At 50.4% G+C, this 19816-nt stretch overlaps 10 protein-coding genes across 10 annotated transcripts; 8 read left to right on the top strand and 2 right to left on the bottom strand.

The window, feature by feature from the left end:
- Positions 1 to 382: 382 nt before the first annotated feature.
- N7519_008774 (J-type chaperone JAC1) lies at positions 383 to 1033 on the top strand (the record flags this gene model as incomplete). Its single annotated transcript, XM_057295548.1, has 1 exon — positions 383 to 1033. The coding sequence occupies one exon, from the start codon at positions 383 to 385 to the stop codon at positions 1031 to 1033; it is 651 nt and encodes a 216-aa protein (XP_057143430.1).
- Positions 1034 to 2025: 992 nt separating this feature from the next.
- Positions 2026 to 3834, top strand: N7519_008773 (uncharacterized protein; the record flags this gene model as incomplete). The annotated part of the gene is made up of 2 exons (XM_057295547.1): positions 2026 to 2051; positions 2124 to 3834. 2 exons carry the CDS (start codon positions 2026 to 2028, stop codon positions 3832 to 3834), a joined length of 1737 nt encoding a protein of 578 aa, XP_057143429.1.
- Positions 3835 to 5797: 1963 nt separating this feature from the next.
- On the top strand, positions 5798 to 7027 carry N7519_008772 (tellurite-resistance/dicarboxylate transporter family protein; the record flags this gene model as incomplete). The annotated part of the gene is made up of 1 exon (XM_057295546.1): positions 5798 to 7027. One exon carries the CDS (start codon positions 5798 to 5800, stop codon positions 7025 to 7027), a length of 1230 nt encoding a protein of 409 aa, XP_057143428.1.
- Positions 7028 to 7618: 591 nt separating this feature from the next.
- Positions 7619 to 8127, top strand: N7519_008771 (uncharacterized protein; the record flags this gene model as incomplete). The annotated part of the gene is made up of 2 exons (XM_057295545.1): positions 7619 to 7686; positions 7764 to 8127. The coding sequence occupies 2 exons, from the start codon at positions 7619 to 7621 to the stop codon at positions 8125 to 8127; spliced, it is 432 nt and encodes a 143-aa protein (XP_057143427.1).
- Positions 8128 to 9109: 982 nt separating this feature from the next.
- On the bottom strand, positions 9110 to 10318 carry N7519_008770 (RNA 3'-terminal phosphate cyclase-like protein; the record flags this gene model as incomplete). Its single annotated transcript, XM_057295544.1, has 1 exon — positions 9110 to 10318. One exon carries the CDS (start codon positions 10316 to 10318, stop codon positions 9110 to 9112), a length of 1209 nt encoding a protein of 402 aa, XP_057143426.1.
- A 257-nt stretch (positions 10319 to 10575) lies between these two features.
- N7519_008769 (3-hydroxyanthranilate 3,4-dioxygenase) lies at positions 10576 to 11289 on the top strand (the record flags this gene model as incomplete). The annotated part of the gene is made up of 2 exons (XM_057295543.1): positions 10576 to 10607; positions 10743 to 11289. 2 exons carry the CDS (start codon positions 10576 to 10578, stop codon positions 11287 to 11289), a joined length of 579 nt encoding a protein of 192 aa, XP_057143425.1.
- Positions 11290 to 11759: 470 nt separating this feature from the next.
- On the bottom strand, positions 11760 to 13753 carry N7519_008768 (CAP-Gly domain containing linker protein BIK1; the record flags this gene model as incomplete). The annotated part of the gene is made up of 3 exons (XM_057295542.1): positions 11760 to 13101; positions 13205 to 13447; positions 13521 to 13753. 3 exons carry the CDS (start codon positions 13751 to 13753, stop codon positions 11760 to 11762), a joined length of 1818 nt encoding a protein of 605 aa, XP_057143424.1.
- A 528-nt stretch (positions 13754 to 14281) lies between these two features.
- Positions 14282 to 15766, top strand: N7519_008767 (putative serine/threonine protein kinase ENV7; the record flags this gene model as incomplete). The annotated part of the gene is made up of 1 exon (XM_057295541.1): positions 14282 to 15766. The coding sequence occupies one exon, from the start codon at positions 14282 to 14284 to the stop codon at positions 15764 to 15766; it is 1485 nt and encodes a 494-aa protein (XP_057143423.1).
- Positions 15767 to 15927: 161 nt separating this feature from the next.
- Positions 15928 to 17083, top strand: N7519_008766 (putative oxidoreductase, short-chain dehydrogenase/reductase family; the record flags this gene model as incomplete). The annotated part of the gene is made up of 4 exons (XM_057295540.1): positions 15928 to 16587; positions 16662 to 16785; positions 16838 to 16909; positions 16968 to 17083. The coding sequence occupies 4 exons, from the start codon at positions 15928 to 15930 to the stop codon at positions 17081 to 17083; spliced, it is 972 nt and encodes a 323-aa protein (XP_057143422.1).
- A 657-nt stretch (positions 17084 to 17740) lies between these two features.
- N7519_008765 (putative MFS transporter) lies at positions 17741 to 19808 on the top strand (the record flags this gene model as incomplete). The annotated part of the gene is made up of 9 exons (XM_057295539.1): positions 17741 to 17935; positions 17980 to 18210; positions 18268 to 18284; positions 18342 to 18444; positions 18495 to 18943; positions 18997 to 19083; positions 19144 to 19197; positions 19248 to 19577; positions 19625 to 19808. The coding sequence occupies 9 exons, from the start codon at positions 17741 to 17743 to the stop codon at positions 19806 to 19808; spliced, it is 1650 nt and encodes a 549-aa protein (XP_057143421.1).
- Between the last annotated feature and the right edge of the window lie 8 nt (positions 19809 to 19816).

Here is a 19816-nt window from a genome sequence, read left to right as displayed (position 1 = left end):
AAGATTTTTCGAATATCCATGTCGATATCCTTCCTTTCCTGTGCAATGTATCAGAGATGTACCTGTACCTAGTTCCTATCTGATCACGTGGCAAATGCGGGGATGACGTAAAGCGGTATGTCGAGGGCTTTTTATCAACTTTGAAGTTATAGCCCTTCCTTTGACCTTCCCTTGACCATAAGAACACTACATAGTCATGGCTTTCCGTCCACAGAGAATTGCACAGCATCTCTCTCGCACAGCATCCCCACGGTCTCTCCCACCACCAACCCAGTCGCTATCAAACACAAGCCAAGATGCATGCCTGCTCTGCCGATATCGCCAGGGAGCGCGAGGACTAACAACCCTCCCAACACGTCGAGCTCCCATAAACCAGGCATTCATGATACACCGCCGCTCTTCCTCAACAGAAGCCTCCAAGCCAACAGAAGCCAACAAAATATCTCTCGCCGGCGCGCCAGACATAACCAACCACTACACGATCTTCCCTCAAACGCTACCGGCAGGCCCGCCACCAGGCTCGGCATTCGCAATCTCAACCAGCGATCTCCGCCGCGAATTCCTGCAACTGCAAGGCCTTGTCCACCCTGACAAATACCCGAACGGAGCGGAGAAGCAGCTCGCCGAGGGCCTCTCAGCACGGATCAACGAAGCGTACCGGACACTCCTGGACCCGCTGCAGCGGGCACAGTACATTCTACGGGAATGGCATGGGATCGACGTGACGGCGGAAGACGCGTCGACTAAGCATGCGCTTGATGCGGAGACGCTGATGGAGGTTATGGAGGTGCAGGAGACTATTGAGGAGGTTGGGGATTCTGCTGAGGCGGAGGCGCAGATCAACGAGCTTAAGAAGGAGAATGAGGGGAGGGTTGTTGAGTGTGTGAATAGGCTTGGAGAGGCATTTGAGAAGGGGGATTTGGAGGCTGCGAGGAAGGAGTGTATCCGGTTGCGGTTTTGGTATAGTGTTGGGGAAGGGTTGAGGGAGTGGGAGCCTGGGAACACGCAGATTCGGTTGATGCATAGTAGTTAATAGGCCTATTTGGTTTATTTTGTATATTATTGGATTTGTTCTGGATATATCTAGATAGACTACCCTACTCTTTTATATAGAATATTGGACGTATGAACTGTGATTCGTTGTATATATCCTAAAGTGGCAATTATATTGGATTTGCTGCTTCTCTTCGATAGGACAGCGGAATAAGCTTGTTTCAAGGAAAAGAGGGGCGAGGAATATATTCAACCTGTAGTAGAAAAGTACTAGGGTTGTCATGCCTATTTTCGTAAATATCTGTCAATATATTTGGTAAATGTCACTGCTAATCCAACCTCGGTATAATTAGGTACCTTTTTAGGGCTCCGTTGTACAACTGTTGACCGCTACATCCAACATATCCAAAATCTCCAAAATATCTCAAACATCCAAGACAAATCAAAATAAAAAATATGTGAAGCTTCAAATTCCAAGCCCCGATGGAGCCCTCAGGAACAAATCAACCAGTGAGGCCACAGATTGGGTTCTCTCGAGGCTGGGGATTGGGCACAAACCTGCTGACACCAACATCGCCCGACAATTGGACAGTCGAGGATCCAGTCAACACCGACAGTTCTGTATGGCTGCTCTGTATGGTTGTTCTGCATTGTTATTTTGTCTCGGTGATAGCGGCATCGAATTCAAATGGTTCATTTGGACGAGTGAATGGTGATTGGCATTGGGGGGACACCAAACCATAGGATATCGAGAGGACAGTGTAGGGCGAGCATATACCACGACATCAAATCTCTTTTTGGCCCCATTTCGCATATCTCATATGGTATTTCGGTCTAGCGTTAGTGCAATGGGTCTTGGGAACTGTTCTTTCCCCATCACAGCTGCACACGTTGCATACTACTATCTTCGCCCAAGATCGCTTCCGGCGCCTTGGGAATTCGAGCTAAAATATTTAATGGCACTATCCTGCATGTTAGAACGTAGATTAATTTCATCTCATCCCTTCTGAAGCGGAAGGTCAACCGTCTCTCATGGAGTCTGTTCCCAATTTTAGCAGGTATGGAGAGCATCGCATCAGCCTATGACATAGGTATACACTATTAGCAGACCGCTAATCCAACATCTTCAGTATCATACACTCACCGTCATTCACCTTCCTCGTTGGCCCGCGACATACGAAGCTGACAATCCAGTCGGGGCTCGCTCAACATGTCTCCAAACCACTCCATAATCTCATGAACGGTCCGACGAGGGAATCAAAACACCGAATCGCTGTTCTGGAAGAAGATGATGTCGAGACCTTCGTAGCTTTCTGCGAGTATGCATACACCGGCGATTATAACGTGCCTCGTCGCGAGCAAGAGGTCCTGGAAGACCACAGGCTTGGAGTAGTCGAGAGCTCGCCGAGTACCGCCACCTGGAGAGAGAATTACCGGTCTGGTTCGATATCGTCGACTGTGCCACCCCCGGCTCCGTCGCCGCCCCCGCAGTTTCGCCATCGGGGACAAGGAGCGTACCATCAGCCTGCGCCTGAGCCCGAGCCGCCAGTGGCTCAACCTGTATCTGAGCCTGCGCCCGAGGCCAAGGAACCAGTGACTCCAACTCATGCGCCAGAGCCTGAGGCCGAGGCGGTTCCAGAGCCCGAGGCTCCAGTCGATGCAGCAGCACCAGAGCCAGAGCCAGAGCCGGAGACATACCACGAAGCGGAGACTGCACCAGAGCCACCGGCCGAGGATGTGCATCCTGTGGATGACGAATGGGCAGTTCCGACCGAAGAACCTGTGTCATGGGAGCCAGAAGAACCCAAGGGCAACAAAAAGAAGAGCAAGAAAGGGAAGAAGGGCAAAAAGCAAGCAGGGCTTGTCGAAGAAGAACCTCCCGCACCAGTTGAGCCTGTCAGCCTTACGCCGCCATCAACACCACCCCCAGAAGTCGCTGCCGAGCCCATCCCCGAGCCAGAAGCAGAGCCCGTTGAAGAACGGACTCCAGCAGACCCTGGCCCAGAACCAGAACCAGAATCAACAGAGCACTGGGAGCAGCCAGCTGAACAGCCTGCACCTGAACCTGAACGTACACCCGCAACTGAAGAGCCTGCGCCTGCAGAAGAACAGCCTGCGCCTGCGGCGGAATCGATGGAAAATTCCTGGACCCAAGATAGAAACCCAGGCACCAGCATTAGCCAAACACAGCCGCAAAGACCAATGCTCGACATGTCCTTCGCGCAACAGCAAGCCACCTCGCCCTGCGAGCCTGGCCTCAGTCTATGGGACGAGTTCACCTCGCTACAATACGATGACCCACCGACGTCGGAGCCCGCCCCAATCGAGACGCCGAGCACCGAGCTGCCCTACATCACCTTCCACGCGAAACTCTATGTCTTCGCCACACGGTACCTAATTCCCGCTCTCGCCCAGCTATGTCTCCGAAAGTTGCATCGCGATCTGCTCCTCCTGTCATCGACACACTTCGAAACTGCCGATCTAGGTGACTCCCAAGTTCTAGATGGCTTGGCAGCAACCAAGGCGCAGATGGTGCTGGAGCTGGTGCACTACGCATACACAAAGACGTCCCGACTGGAGCCGATCTCGCCAACATCCGCGACCCAACTTCGTGAGAACCAGCTGCGCCGATTGGTGGTGCATTATGCGGCGTGCAACGTGAAGGAATTGGCACGGTATCATTCGGCAGAGGATTCAGTTTCGGCGACGCCGTCTTTGCGGCCCGTGGATGCCAAGACGGATCGGGATGAGACTTCCATTTCCAATTCTCCGAAGAGTCTTCGTGCGTTGTTGGATTTGACGACGGAGCTGGCCTCTGATCTTGTTTACCGAATGATGTGAGTAGATGTTGTGATGTGATTGGGCTTGGGGATGCATATGCCCAAACTTTGTGTTTCTGGATTCTGCAGAAACTTCGACGTTGAACATGATTTCATGCATTGCTGCCCTGAAGACGTTTCGAAGGACCCGCTGGCGTTCTGTTGCATAGTTTGAATTTGTCATTTTTCTGAGTTCGAGGTGCATTGCATTATATTGCGTTTGTTTTGCGTCAGTTTGAACCTTCATTTTTTTCCTTGTTTGATCTTCTCTGAATGAAGTGATTTATACGGTATCCATGGATGTATCTTCCAAGGCTGTATGTAGGGTTGCGGGTGATCCCGTGAAGTTGACAGTAAGTCTCCATAGACTCCATCGACTCCATCGACTCCGTAGACTCCATAAGAGCCAGACACTTGAGTGAAGAAAAGTGGATTTCTGATGACATTGTAAGTTTCATCAACATACATGCGTTTCATCGCATAATGTTCCATGTTGTATATCGCTTTCAAACAGGGTCTGGGCATCTTGGCAAAATGATGAAAGATAAGCCAATCAATCCACCAATAAAAGCCAGAGACCCCTTGAAAAATGATCGACCGATCGACAGAATCCGTGTCCGAAAGGTCTCTTGGCGAGAATCCCAATGCCAATAGTGTTGATTGGGGGGGGCTGTGAAGATAAGAGAGAACCTTGCGAAGTTCAGGGGAAAATGCCAAGAAATTCCGACTACGTCAACGTTCCGACTCCACCTGAGATTTTGTCGACTTTCCAATTTCTCAACTTCTCAACTTCTCAACTTTCTCTATTGCGTGTGTGTTGCAGGGTATCTTCTATTGAATCTGTTCTACGTTGTGCATACACGCAATGGTGTTACCGAAGTTATTCGGCATCTCCACCAGTCCCATCTCTTCAACAAAACTAAAGCTTGGCAGCGGTCCGTCAATATACTGTCGATCACTTTGTTCTTGGCATTTGGTGTCCAGTCACGTTGGGCGCGCATAAGAATCCCTGTTTAGACTTTCCGTTTATACATCCTCAACCTCCTATCGGAAGGTTTCGGCGAAAAACAAAGGATATCACATTCGGCCCGAATTATCTCGGGATCCAAGGGTTTGAGATTCATCATCTGAGTAACTTTGTCTCTGATTCATGGTGTGTACTCCGTACTGACATATTGTATAGATTCTCAATCAGCCTTGTATGTTGTACTCTCCACTCAAGGACCAGGTCAATCATTGCGGCGCAGGAAAAGCGCTATGCGCCAATAAGTTTTCTACATGTTCTTGGCAGAGTCCCCTAGGCATCGAAATTCCTTTTTTATTTGTACGGAGTGCCGAGTGTATACGGAATACGGAGTACGATTGTATACGTCTAACCTGATGTCCAGATCCGCAGTGGATCGCTATGCTTCCGGAACTCCCCCCTAGGGACACTAACCGCCACCCCCCCTGATGCATGTGGTGATGAATCGTCCGAGCCTAACATCCTGGAACGATCTATTCTTATATAATTTTCCTTAGTTCGATGAAATTATGGGTCCTACGTGCCCATTGAGGCCGCTGGTAGGTTCGTTACAAGGGTTTCATTGCCTTGACTACCCCCGTGCCTTGAATAGAGTCCCCTTTCTGGTTTTTGATCTTTTTTTCACTCTGAAAAAGTAGAGTCTTGGAATTTCTTGGCTGATCTTCGGTGAATTATGGAATTATGGAATTGATATGCCTGGACGTTTTGTATGTTGCTGCCCATCCTGGCCATCCTGGTATATTAACTATCTCCCTTTTCGCTCCTTCTCCCAGGTCGTTCACTACGAATCACTACAATCATTTCCATTCTTCAAAGCCTTGTCTTTGCTTTTTCCCATTCTATGATTTGGTTTATAGTTCTATCTTCAATATATTCACTATATCCACTCTATACTTCTTTTTTTATGTTCCAAGCTTAGGGCTTCATCTATACCTCATTGCATCAACTCTATATACCCACAATGTCCGCTCCAATTCTACTACAGGCTTTGCCTAAACATAGCCAGGAGCTTCATCCTCCATCCGCGCCAATGTCCTCTCAATCAGACACACCTTTCATACTCGACTCAGAGAAGTCCCAGAAGTGCTTGCCACTGAGCTTCCGCGATCGTCTTCGTCATTTCACATGGGCATGGTACACCCTCACCATGAGCGCAGGAGGTCTAGCCCTCCTCATCGCAAACCAGCCGAACCGATTCAAAGGCTGCCGTGAGATTGGCCTAGCCATCTACCTCATCAACCTCGTCCTCTTCTCCCTCGTCTGCTCTCTCATGGCAGCACGGTTCACAATCCATGGCGGAATGCTCAACTCTTTCCGCCATGAACGCGAAGGCCTCTTCTTCCCAACCTTTTGGCTCTCCATCGCAACAATGATAACCGGTCTGGACAAGTACTTCGGCGAGAACCCCACCCCGGCGTTCACAACAACCCTCGAAGTCCTCTTCTGGCTATACTGCTTCTGCACCTTCACTCTCGCCGTGGTACAATACTCCTTCGTCTTCACCTCGCACACCTACCGCCTCCAAACAATGATGCCATCCTGGGTCCTGCCCGCGTTCCCAGTAATGCTAAGCGGGACCATTGCGTCCGTCATCTCCGCAAGCCAGCCCGAGCGCGCAGCAATCCCAATCATCACTGCCGGAATAACCTTCCAAGGGCTGGGCTTCTGTATCTCGTTCATGATGTACTCGCACTACATTGGGCGACTGATGGAGAGTGGACTTCCGTGCCGCGAACACAGACCAGCGATGTTCATCTGCGTCGGACCGCCAGCTTTCACGGCACTTGCTCTCGTGGGTATGGCGCAGGGACTGCCTGAGACGTTCCGGGTGATGGGGAGTGAAGACACTGCTGCTGATGGACGCATGCTGGAGATTTTGGCGTTGGCGACGGGCGCATTCCTGTGGGCGCTGAGCTTCTGGTTCTTCTGTGTCGCTGCTATTGCGGTTATTCGGTCGCCGCCGAGGAGCTTCCATCTTAGCTGGTGGGCGATGGTTTTCCCTGATACGGGGTTCACCATTGCTACTATTACGCTTGGAAATGCTTTTGATAGCGCCGGGATTAAGGGTGTTGGCTCTGCGATGACGATCTGCATTGTCTGCATGTTCCTCTTCGTCTTTGTCAACCATGGTCTTGCGGTCTATCGCCAGGATATTATGTATCCTGGTAAGGATGAGGATACTTCGGACTGAGATGCTCTCCCGACCGAGTGATTCTTGTGTCTCATGCTGTTTTTGGTTTGCTTCTTGTCACTTTTGGCATTTCTTGACTTCTTGCACAATCCTTTTTGATATTCTTTGGCCTTCTCCCATTGCACATACTACTGTTTGTCTCGTTGACATTTTTCTTGATCTTGTTGATTTTCCCATTGCCCTTTCATCTCAAAAGCGTTCAAGCACTCTGTTTTCTTTGTTTTTGTCCTGTGAGTACCCCTTTTGCATGCTAGCGTCTCATGTCTTGTCTGGTCTTCTATCTCCTTAGCGTCTACTACATTTGAATAGAATTAGAACGAGAATATTTTCATTGCAACCATTCCATGACTACCGCGCAGAAAGGAAAACTAAAAACACACAGTAAAGACCCAAAAGACCAATCCTTTCACTGCAGAGAACACTGCAGAGGGAAAAAGACACCAAAGCCCAACAGGGGAAAAAAAAAGAAAAAAAAAGGAGAAGAAGAAGAGGCTCGTCTTGGCTTCATCCCAAAGGATTACTGGACCCCAGCACCACGATGAGGTGCGAGCCATCGCTGGGGGGTAAATGGCCAAACATATGGCAAGATAAATGGCAGAGGACATTGAGAAGACATTGCAAAGCAAACATGGTGACGACGTCCCTCTCTTCACTTCCCAGTCGGCACCAGGTTTCCCCAGGACCGGTGGGCAGAAGGCGGGGGATAAATGGCAGACAGCAAAACCTCAAGATGAAGACGAATAAATGGCAGAGGACGTTGCAAAGCAGACATGGTGACGAAGTCCCTCTCTTCACTTCCCAATCGGCACCAGGTTGCCCCGGGACCGGTGAGCAGAAGGCGGGGGATAAATGGTAAACAAACAAAACCCGAAGAAGTGAATAAATGGCAGGGCTCGTCTTGGCTTCACCCCGAAGGGCTACTGGACCCCAGCACCACGATGAGGTGCGAGCCATCGCTGGGGGATAAATGGCCAAACATATGGCAAGATAAATGGCAGAAGACATTGCAAAACAAACATGGTGACGAAGTCCCTCTCTTCACTTCCCAGTCGGCACCAGGTTTCCCCGGGACCGGTGAGCAGAAGGCGGGGGATAGATGATGAACAAGAAACCCGAAAGATGTATGATGAAAGATGCAAGATGCAAGATGGATAAATGGTAGAGGACGTTGCAGGCAGACATGGTGACGAAGTCCCTCTCTTCACTTCCCAGTCGGCACCAGGTTGCCCCGGGACCGGTGAGCAGAAGGCGGGGGATAAATGGTAAACAAACAAAACCCGAAGATGATGAATAAATGGCAGGGCTCGTCTTGGCTTCACCCCGAAGGGCTACTGGACCCCAGCACCACGGTGATGTGCGAGCCGTCGCTGGGGAAAATGGGGAGAGGGTGTAAACAAAGGACAGTGACAAGGGAAGGGGGAGAAGAAGAAAAGGAAGACGATGATGGATGAATGAATGAATGGATGGATGGATGGATGATTGGGTGATGAAGATGAAGATGAAGGACGGGAGATGGGGGATGGGGAATGGGAATTGGGAGAAAAGGAGAGAGATGGGGAGATGAAGAAGAGAAGAGGAAAAGGGGAGGGAGAGGGATATTTATAAAAAAAAGAGTCGATGGCCTCAGGATACAACTGGTCACCCGGGCGATAGACTATGTATGTCACCATTATGTCAATGTGTATAGGAGTAGAAGAGAATATAATGATATTGAATCCTATGTAAGAGATTGTCACCTTGCTCTGGCAAGTTTCGTATGGGTATCATGATGACAGGAAAAAGCAGTCTTTTGCCGCACATGGCTTCGTCGCTGTGGAGCGACAGGTCGAGTTCATGCTCGACAAGTTCATGCTCGACAAGTCAAGCCTTGAAAACGTCTGAGCTTCTTGGAGCACGCTGGCGTGCACAGGACAGACGGCCAGAAGCCCTCGACGCCAACAGCATCTGATGGACTACCACGTGGCCCTGTTTTTTTGGGGAAGGAGTGAACTGCTGAGGTGAGACTTCCCGGATTGTTTGGCAAAGACGGCCCTCAGAGTGGTGGAAGACTTGGGATGAAGTGCGAAAGCCGTCCACGGCAGCTTAAGCAACCTTTCTGCCGACGTTACCAATTCCACGGCCGACAACGCTGACAATCACATCTCCATCTCCATTGTCAGGTGCGTCTCGGATACCCCAGCCAGGGGCACCGAACTTGGACAGGTCTCGAGCGAGCTGGACCACGTTGGGATCAGCGATCACATCTCGGCCAACCTGCAGCCGACCAACGTCCTCTGAGCCCATGGTCATGAGAATGAACATGGTTGTCACAGCCGCAGGAGCCACACAACCTCCCTTGGCAACCGTTTCTAGAAGCTGGAATGCACACTGCTTTCCGATTTCCTCGGGGGCTTGACCACCCGATGGCGGAGAGGCCACATCAGCCGAGAAGAGGCAGCCTGTGGAAGACTCCGCTACCAAGGACAAACCAAACCCAAGGCCGATCTTCTTCTTTGCCTGGGGGTTGGTCTTATCCGGAGCGGGTACCAAAGGCGCAGACGCAACGTCGGAGAAGATATAAGTATCAGGACTGAGTGGGTTGAGGATACCACGGGCGGTCTCAATCATGCGAGCGTTGTTTGAGCCAGACACACCAACCGAGTATACAACACCACGGATGCGCTTGATGCGGCCTGCGTTCATCAAGTGCAGAGTCTTCGGCAGACGGACCTGGTGGCCAAACACGAGCTGGACTTCACCACCACCACCCCTGCCAGTGGGACCAGTGTTTGATCGTCTCAAGATTCGGAGTTCGATGTTGTTGAAGATACCGAATTGATTGTACAAGGGAAGGATCGCAGTACGAACGCTGTCGACGGACATATCTCCAGTCGGTGTCGACGAGGTGATCACACCGGGTCCCGTGAAGAGCACCTTCATGGGTGCTTTGGCAAAGGGGGCCAGTAGACAGAGAGGAATCAGGAAATAACTGAGACCGCGGTTACAGTTTGAAGGAAGCTCGTAGGTGATCATGCCGCCGCTGGCTCCAGTACCGGCCGTGCTGCCAGTGATCAAACCCGGTTTGTAAACAAGCACGGTACCTGTGTAAGAGATCTCCATTTGAGAGCCATTGGTGATTGCATCTAGGAGGCGGAGGAAAGAAATCTCATGAGGCGCAAGACCCGGATTCGTGGGCGACGACGAACGAATTTGCGAGATGTGGACCGTGCGGCCGGTGAGGGTGGACAAGACTAGGCGATATACCAGATTGTGATGGGATGTAAACCGAAGAGGGGGTTGAGAGGTCGCCATTTTGTGTGGTTGGTCAAAACTCTCGCCGTTGAACACTGTAGTCCGGCTGTTGGATTCGAGATATGAAAAAGAAAAATTAGCGGATGGAAGTTGATCCGGGCCGAAGGTTAAGTCCGGGGTGGAGCTGATATCTCCGAGGATCAGATCGTCGGTTTTTTGATTTCTAAGAGTTCCGACCTCATGCGACATTTGCGAAAAAGAAGCTACCTAGGTACAAAGTAGACTCTGACAAAAACAGATGTTGATATATTCTCACAATGCTTCTTCCAGCACTAAACATCCCCAAATGGTAAGTCCAACACTTCACATATCTTACAATACATATGTACCTCCCCCGCTTTGCATATGATATATGTACCATGCTTCATCACGCGACCAATAAGCAAGCTATCCGAAAAGCCAATTGCTAACGACATCTATCCAGGCTCGAAGAAAACTCCCATCTCCTACAACCACCAGTCAATAACTACTGCGTCTACCATCCCTCAACTCCAGCCACAGCCGGCTACACAGTAATGATAGTGGGCGGGCCCAATGCCCGAACCGACTTCCACATCAACACAACACCAGAGTTCTTCTACCAATACCGAGGGTCAATGCTCCTCAAAACAGTCGACAACTCAACCACACCTCCTAGTTTCCAAGATATCCCCATCCACGAAGGCTCGATCTTCCTACTTCCTGCAAACACCCCGCATTGTCCCGTGCGCTTCAAGGACACTGTCGGTGTCGTGATGGAGCAGCCGCGGGCTGAGGATGCAGTCGACGCTATGAGATGGTATTGCAAGAACTGCAAGGGGATTGTCTGGGAGAAGAAATTCGTGTGTGTCGACCTAGGGACGCAGGTTAAGGCTGTGGTTGAGGAGTTTGCGGCCGACGAGGAAAAGCGCAAGTGTAAGGCTTGTGGAGAGATTGCGGCGTCGAAGTATCAAGATGGTGAAATTGTGCAGCCGCCGACTCATCCTGAATAGTAGATATGGATACATATGTACTGATCAGATGTATCGGAGGGTGAGCTTGGTGAGGCTGTAACTGTACTCTTCGGTCATGAATGGTTATGTGTCATGAATTGAACCTTCTTTGATGAGTTATGAATGCATATGTAGAAATAGGGACAGAATTAAATGAGATGGACACCTCTCGGCATATCAAAGGGTCAAAGGGCGATTCAAGTCGAGATCAACCCGAGATACGGAACATGGAAAGCTGTTGTATACACCAACAACATCTTATTATGACCAGAGGTATGGTATTTATTAAAAGCACACAGCCTTCGCCGTGCTGAAACTCGTCTGCTTTCCTCCACCCCAAAAAGCAAACACCCATTTATTAACCGGGGTAACCGACCCAACAATCATGTACTAGAAAAACACCCCATAGATACATGTAGCAGAGAGCTGTGATCTTGCGTGGTGCACCGAACCAATGCATATCCAGAACATTATTCATCAAATGGGCAGTCGATGCTCTCATGACCATCTCGCTCACAGAGAGCACACCACTTAGACTCATCGATGACTCCCGATGACTTACCGGCAATGGGAGCCATGGATGAGCCCAGCCCGCTGATGCCCTTCAGTCCTTCCATGACCACATCCCGACCTGTCTTGAGTGCGGGGGGAGTATCGGTATGGATAGATGAGGCTTTGGTCTGGAGGGGTTCGGTCTTCTCAACTGGGTGTTCATCGGGAAGTTCATCGGCAGCATCATGTGTGGGTTTCTTCTGTCCAGCAGACTTCTGGCCAGAGCCAAACATGCTGGTGCAGTTTAGGATATCGTGGCCGCCTGTCTCGCAGATCTCGCACCACATGGTATCCTCGTCGGAAGAGCGCTCGGATTCATGCATAGTCTCCAGTCGCGACTGAGAAGTGTTGGAGATACCGCGCTGATGGCGGGGCTCTGAGGGAGCATCGTGCCAGTCGGTCGGGACCACTGTACGGTCAGAAAGACGGTTCGGGTTGGAGTTGTTTGAGTGATTAGAGATATTGCTCGCAGTCTGGGATGGCCTGTGTTGCTTTGGTGAAAGAGTGACAGTAGAGCTGCGGCGACGGCCAGACTGCAGGTGCATTTCTTGAAGTTCACGCTCGAGCTCTTCGATCCGACTATTTTTGCGGTTTGCGGTTTCTTCCACCTCTTGCAGTCGAGTCTCCAGCTGAGTAATGTGCTCCGGATTATGGTCATCGGCCGAGCCGTTCTGTCCCAAGGCTGCGGCACTGGGGTTTCCGCGGCTCAATGAATGTATAATGGCCTTGAGCCCCCGGATCTCATCATCCTTCTGGTCCAATTCACTACTGCTTCGGGGTCCATCTGCAGCGGCGTGTGCATCCTTCAGGGCAGCGGCCGAGTGATCACGCTCTTTCTTCAGCTCCAACTTGGTGCGCTCAACTTCACCGCGGAGGAACTCGACTTCAGCCCTAGCCTCGGCCTCTCCACGCCGGGCGTCCTCGAGGCCTTCCTCTAACTCCGAGACTAGCTCTTCTAACTGCTTGAGCTGCTGCGCAACAACCTCAACATCTTCGCCGCGGTCCTGCAACTCCTTGTTCTGCTGTATAAGCTCGTCAAGACGCTGCTCGTAGACGCGTTCTGTTTCGGAGGCTGCGATCTCCAATGTGTCGAGTGTGCTTCTGAAGTCTGCACGGTGACCGTCGAATTCGGCCGTTAATTGGTTAATCCTCTCGTTGCGTTCACGTAGCTGCGTACGGATGGAATGACCCTCCGACCCCTCCATCTCCTCCAAGGTCTTCTGGAACTCGCTCAATGTCCCAGACTGCTCTTCGAGCTGCCTATCTCGGTCCAGAAGCTGCTTCTCTAGACTCTTGATCTGATCTTTCAAGTCTTGAGTCTCCGACGAAAAGCGGACGGCGGAAGTCCGATGGCCGTCCATACGAGGAAGCATCATCATCCACACTAAGTCGCGACGAGGGTCTATCAGACAGCCGAGATGGTGCCTTGACGGGGCTACGCATGGCACTGTTCACCCCGCCGGTTTTCGATGCTGCCGACGGTGTACGCAAGCCGGCCAGGCTAAGTTTCGGAGGGGGGACGGGGACGCGCGGGGATTCGGGTCGAGGGAGAGAGGGTCGTCGGACTCGAGGGCGGGGGGTAGTAAGAGCTGCACCGACAGATTTGCTGAAGTTGACGGGTCCCCCCACGTGCAGGAGTGGTCGGTGTAGAGATATTCGAGGATCGCCTTGTGACATACTTGCTGTTGTTCATGGGAACGAATATACCAGAACCCGGGATCGAGGTTACGAAGTACTTCCGGCCGTCGACATCGCCGCTGTTTTTTCCTCTTTGCGCGTGTTCGGCGCTCAGTTCGACTCCTGCGAATCGTCCAGCCTTCCCCGCTACCGGTCCCAAGTATTTGATCGTCCCATGCATGCCACCGGGGACATTCACCACGTCACCGACCCGTACATCATCGGGGTGCGCCATTGGGGAGGGATTTGGGCGATATGAATATGGGAATTAAGAAAAAAGAAAAGAAAAGGTGGGATGAGTCTTTTAAATAAGAGGCCCCAATATCAATAGCCCCTGGAAGGGTTCAGAAGTCAAGGGTGTAGAGGGAGCGTTAGGAGAATGCAAGGATATTAGGTTGACGGCCCAACTTCCATGGTGATTGGGAAGGGGAAAAAGAGAGAGAGAAAGAAATGAAAACGACAGACCCAACCAGTTTCAGTTTAACCAGTTAGAATACAACATAAGAGAAAAAGAGAGTGAGAAGGTCCAATTTCAATATAAAAGAGAAAGGGGGAGGGAAAGACAAATAAATGAACTCCACTCCCACGTAATGCCAATCATTGACACCTTCATCTTCCACCTCTTCCATATTACAATCCTTACCTCTCTCTCCAAGACACACATGTCTACGACGATCTTCTCCATTCTGTAACTTCTGCGTATCTACCTACCGTCCCGGACGTCACCGGGCCCTCTACCTCCTGTCATCGCATTATATACACCATGGCGCAATACTTCTTCGACCTCCTGTACAACTTCACGGATTGCATGTGTTGCTTTCCAAGCTCCCCACAGCTAAAGATCAATAACCGGAGTTTCAAGCTTCTACGTTTGTTGGGCGAGGTAAAGATACCCGATAATAAGCTGCAAGCTGGCCTGAAACTGACAACGCAACAGGGCGGATTTTCTTACGTCTACCTAGTCCAAGATAAGACGACCTCCGAATTATTCGCGCTGAAAAAGATCCGCTGTCCATTCGGTCAGGAATCCGTGTCGCAAGCTCTGAAAGAAGTCGAAGCCTACAACCTCTTCAACTCCCAATCCAACATCATCCACTCAATCGACCACTGCGTTTCCACAGAATCCGGCTCGAAATTCAGATCCGATGGCGGAGATCCAGGCTCGAAAACGGTCTATATCTTACTTCCATACTACCAGCGCGGTAATCTCCAGGATGCCATCAATGCCAATCTGGTCAACCATACCAAGTTCCCGGAGAAGCGGCTGATGGTCCTGATACTCGGTGTTGCCGATGCGCTTCGCTCGATGCATCAGTATCGGGTGAAGAGCGGGGCGGCGTCTACGCGAAAGGCGAAGGGTGTTCGGAGAGAAGGCGAGCAGGCAGACGAGGAACGGGGCATGCAGATGAAACCGAAACGGAGGGCTGGCCATCGCATGGCTGAGGGTGAGGAGGATGAGGAGAATGAGCCCCTGATGGATGACGAGGTCACCCGGAGTCAGGAAGGTGTCGAGGATGGGGACCTGCGCCCCTATGCGCACCGAGATGTCAAGCCTGGTGAGTTAGCATTTTGGTCGCAGATGCGGAACCTCCGGCTCGAGCTAATGGTCAATATAGGAAACATCATGATCGATGACAGCGGCCAATCACCCATCCTGATGGATCTGGGTTCCCTGGCGCCCAGCCCCATTGCCATTACGTCGCGCTCCCTCGCCTTGGCGGTGCAGGATACCGCAGCAGAACACAGCACGATGCCATATCGCGCACCGGAGCTCTTCGATGTCAAGACAGGGTCGATGATTGATACCAAGGTCGATATCTGGTCGCTTGGCTGCACACTCTACGCCTGTCTGGTAGGCAAGAGCCCCTTCGAGGCGCGCAGTGAAGAGACCGGTGGGAGCTTGAGCATGTGCGTTCTCGGTGGTGACTGGCGATTCCCTGATGAGAAGTCTGGCGCTTCCAAGGGTAAAGGCAAGTCGGGAGAAAGCGAGGAAGCATCCAAAAGCGATGGCCCTGCGATAAGTGCACCCGTCAAGGATATTGTTCGCAAGTGTCTCACTGTTGAACCCTCGGAACGGCCTGACATTGATGAGCTCATTGAGCTCATGAAGGGTGTTATTGAACAAATGCCTGAAGATGACGCGGGCCCGTTCCCAATAAGATCCACTGGATCTTGCATTCCTATTTTTGTCTTCTCCTTTGACCGGCAGGCTCCGTATGCGCGCGATTTCTTTAGCTGTACATTATGAATGCGAATTTGATTTTCCTGATCCCATCGCTGATCTACTTTTTGCTGGTCGAAGTTACTCAGTTTATAAATTGCAAGCTATAATTCCATTTGATTTTCATCGCCCTATTGCTCTGTCACGGGGATCGAATGTACACTCCGCGATGGCTTCATGATGACGAAATGCCGGGCTTGTCCACGAATGCAAACCAGGACATCTCCCAACCCATCAACCTAAACCAGATAGAATCCAGCACAATGGACAGTACCTTCAATGACCAGACACAGGGGACGGACGTGACGAAAACGTTCCCAGACCGGGTGAAGCAAAAAACATGTACCACACCCCCAACGACCCCATATTATCAAACTAACCATCTTGCCACAACAGTCCTAATATCCGGCCTCAAACGAGGCGATCTCGCTGCAGCAACTGCTGACGCCCTTGCGCACGGCGGGGCAGGAACCATAATCTACACGGGCCGTTCACAGTCCGAGCTCCAGCCTGTGGTCGACCATATCAACCGGAAATACAAAACGGTCAAGATGATCTTTGTGACGGCTGACCCTGGCAGCCTGGCTTCCTTCCACAAGGCAGCGCATACTATTAAAGAGTTGGGCGTGTCCATTGATGGTTTCGTTGGATTTCCCGAGGTCATGGCTGTACCGTGGGAGCTCACGGAGGACGGGCTCGAGTCTCATTTCCAGAAGAACTACCTGTGTTATTTCCTGCTGCTGAATCTGCTGTGTGATATTATGAAGCCAGGGTCGAGGGTTGTTCTGGTTACGTCTAGTTTGCGGAATGAGGCGCCTGCGCCGTCGTGGGATGATTTGGGGTTTGAGGTGAGTGTATTCTGTTGTTGGTGTTATATGTTATATGTTATACGATTGCTGGTGGCAGATGCTGATTTGAATAGAATGGAGAAAATTACCATTCTCTCGATGGATATTCGCAGTCGATGCTCGCGATCGTCTTGTTTATCAAGTCTATAGCGAAGAAGTACAGCGGATCTATCGTTGCCTTTTCTGCAAATCCAGGAAGTGAGTTCATTGGTGAATGTGTGTTTTGGTTCTTCGTTCTCATTCGCTTCAGATACCAAAACCAACGTCCAGACGTACGTTTCATTTGATGAGATCAAATCCTGGCTGCAGCGGAAGAAAGAAGGTATGTCCTGATAGCGAATAGCGGGGAAGACCATTTGATTTGACAGGATTTCCTTTAGCCGGCGAAGACATACCGGTCCTTTTACAACAAGCACCGAAATCTCTTGGTCAGGGTAGCGCCACGGTGCTGCGCGGATTGCTCGATCCGGAGCTTGAAGGTAAGATACCGCGATAAACATGATAGATTCATCCATAGATGTATATGAGATGTACTGATTGGATGTGAGTATATCAGTCCAATCTGGAGCCTTTCTCGACCATTGCCAGACACCCAAGTTACCGCATCTCGACTTTCCAGCGGGCGAAGAAAGTGCAGAGGCGTTATGGAAACGAAGCCATGAATTGATTGAATCGTTTCTTTCCTGAAAGGGGAGAGATCGTTCCGAAATAGGAAGGCAATCTATTTGTCTGGAGTGACAGGGCCAGTCCTATTTATTTTGATAAGCATCTCGGACTAAACACCGAAGTTCTCCATATTCTCAATTTGGAGATATTAGAGAGAAAGAGATTGGCTTAAAGAGAAGAGAAAGAGACCAACCGAATTTTGCGGGGAAGATCGTCTGATAGTCCAACTTCTTATCTTTTTTTTTCCTCTTTTCCCTCTTTTTTTCCTTCCGAGGTCACGTCTCTTCATTGAGTCAATATGTCGATCTTCCCATTTAATACGTCTCCCGTCTATCCTTCCTTTTCCTCAATTCCTTCTCCCTGATTTAAGGAATTTCTTGCTTCTCTCTTCCTGCTACGTACGAGAAATAACGCTCTCATACTTAACCTTTTGTTCTTTCTCCGAATTAACCGCATCTATACATTGCATAGGAAAGAACATTTCATCATGGCGCCAGTCATTGACAGCACAGTCGTCCCTGGCACCGTGACTTTGGTGGACGTGGATCATGTCATGGAGACCCGGCACTTGGACCGCGGAGATCGTGACATTGTATTGATCCCTACCCCATCAAATGACCCAGATGACCCCCCTCAATTGGAGTCCGAGACGGAAGCTTTTGTCAACTGCCTGCGTGAGCATGTGAGTGCAGACAGACTTTGAGGCATCCTGTATCATGTGATTAGGTGTTGATGCTTCATGTTTCTAGCTATACGATGTTCTCAGGAATTGCCTGCTCGGTCGTTTACTCAGTGATTAAGCCACTTCATGAACAAACAGGCTTGCCCGTGAGTACCCTGAACGAGGGAAGTGGGTACATGTTCCTGTTAGCTGGCTGGGGCTTGCTGTTCTGGCAGCCATTCGCTATGCAGTATGGCAAGCGGCCGACGTACATGTTATCGTTGATAGGAATTTTGGTATGCTATCCTTTAGTTTCTTGGATATCAAGTGAGGACCATAGCTAACCAATCCAGGGTATGACGATGTGGGGGTAAGAGAATTATACCGCACTTGGTTGTGCACAATAAGACAAGACTAACACCGGTAGACCATACGCAAACACCAAGGGTCAATGGCTTGCACGAAACATCCTCTTAGGTTTTTTCACGGCACCTGTAGAAGCGCTTCCTCAAATCTCCGTCACGGACGTGGTAAGTTGAATCCTTAAAAAAGAAACCCAGCTACGCTCACACAGCAACAGTACTTTACCCACGAGCGAGGAACATACATGGGTCTTTATGCATTCTTCCTGGCAGGAAGTAATTACCTCGCCCCGGTCATCTGCGGCTTTATCGCCCAGTACCAGGGCTGGCGGTGGGTATTCTACTACCCGAGTATCTTCGTCGGCTGTGCGATTATCTTCCTCTTCTTTTTCTGCGAGGAAACAAACTATGTTCGAGTGCTCTCCGACGAGCCTAGCACTGGAATATCCACGAAATCTCCAAAATCCAGCTCGGATGGTGAAAAGGATAAATCCGCGGCGGTTGACATGGAAGCTGCCACTAGGGGTAGTATAAGGTCGGGCTACACCAAGAAGTCATATGTGAAGAAATTGGCGCTCTGGGGGCCGAGCCAGGAGCAGAATACCTTGTTCCGGCGATTCTGGCAGTGTCTTTACTACCTGTCGTGGCCGGTTATTTTCTATGCTGGGTATGGATGCAACGTTTCCGGGTGATATACATTTTGACTAACATGCAGGCTAGCTTCTCTTACGGATCCTACCTGGTTTACTTCAACATCATGAATGGAACGGCCTCTATCATCCTTGGCGGGGAGCCATACAACTTCGGGTTGGTCTACTTATTACTCGGGCAATGAACGGTGCGAGCTAATGTATCCACGTATCCTAGATCTTCCATGGTCGGTCTGAGTTATCTGGCTCCCATCACCGGTGTGGTCATGGGGTAGGATCTCCACCTTAGTCCGATACTGCAACTACAGCTGACAAAAATAGATCCATTTTCACTGGCCGATTCAGCGACTGGCTCACTGTCAAACTCGCCCGCCGGAACAACGGCGTCATGGAGGCAGAGCACCGTCTCTGGCCCTTCCTCGCTTGTTTGGTCCTTGTGCCTTCTTCTCTTATTCTATGGGGTGTTGGTGCTGCTCATGAGATCCACTGGTTTGGATTAATTGTTGGAATGTGCATTCTGGCCTTCACAAATGCCTGTGGCATCGCGCTTAGTGTCAACTACTTCATTGACAGCTACCGAGAGCTGAGTGGCATTGCAATGGCTAGTGTGATTCTGGTCCGGAATACCATGTCTTTTGCAATTGGCTATGGGTATGTTTTTCTTGACTCCTAGGAAGACAAGCACTAACTTCATTTAGTATCACACCCTGGGTCGAGAACCTGGGATACCAGAACTGTTTTATCTCAGCAGCCTTTGTTGGCATGGCATGCGCTTCAGTCTTTCTCTTTATGATCAAATTTGGAAAGACATTCCGTGAACGATCTCGCGAGAAGTACTGGGAGCTGGTCCAGGAGAACTGGGAGAAGGGCATGGGCAATTAGAATAGATG

Source organism: Penicillium mononematosum (assembly GCF_028829835.1).
Source record: "Penicillium mononematosum strain IBT 11891 chromosome Unknown utg000005l:1.0-9366267.0:1.0-9372171.0, whole genome shotgun sequence".
In the NCBI taxonomy this organism is placed as follows: Eukaryota; Fungi; Ascomycota; class Eurotiomycetes; order Eurotiales; family Aspergillaceae; genus Penicillium; species Penicillium mononematosum.
Note: the sequence above shows the minus strand (reverse complement) of the source record. Positions and strands in the feature narration are given on the sequence as shown.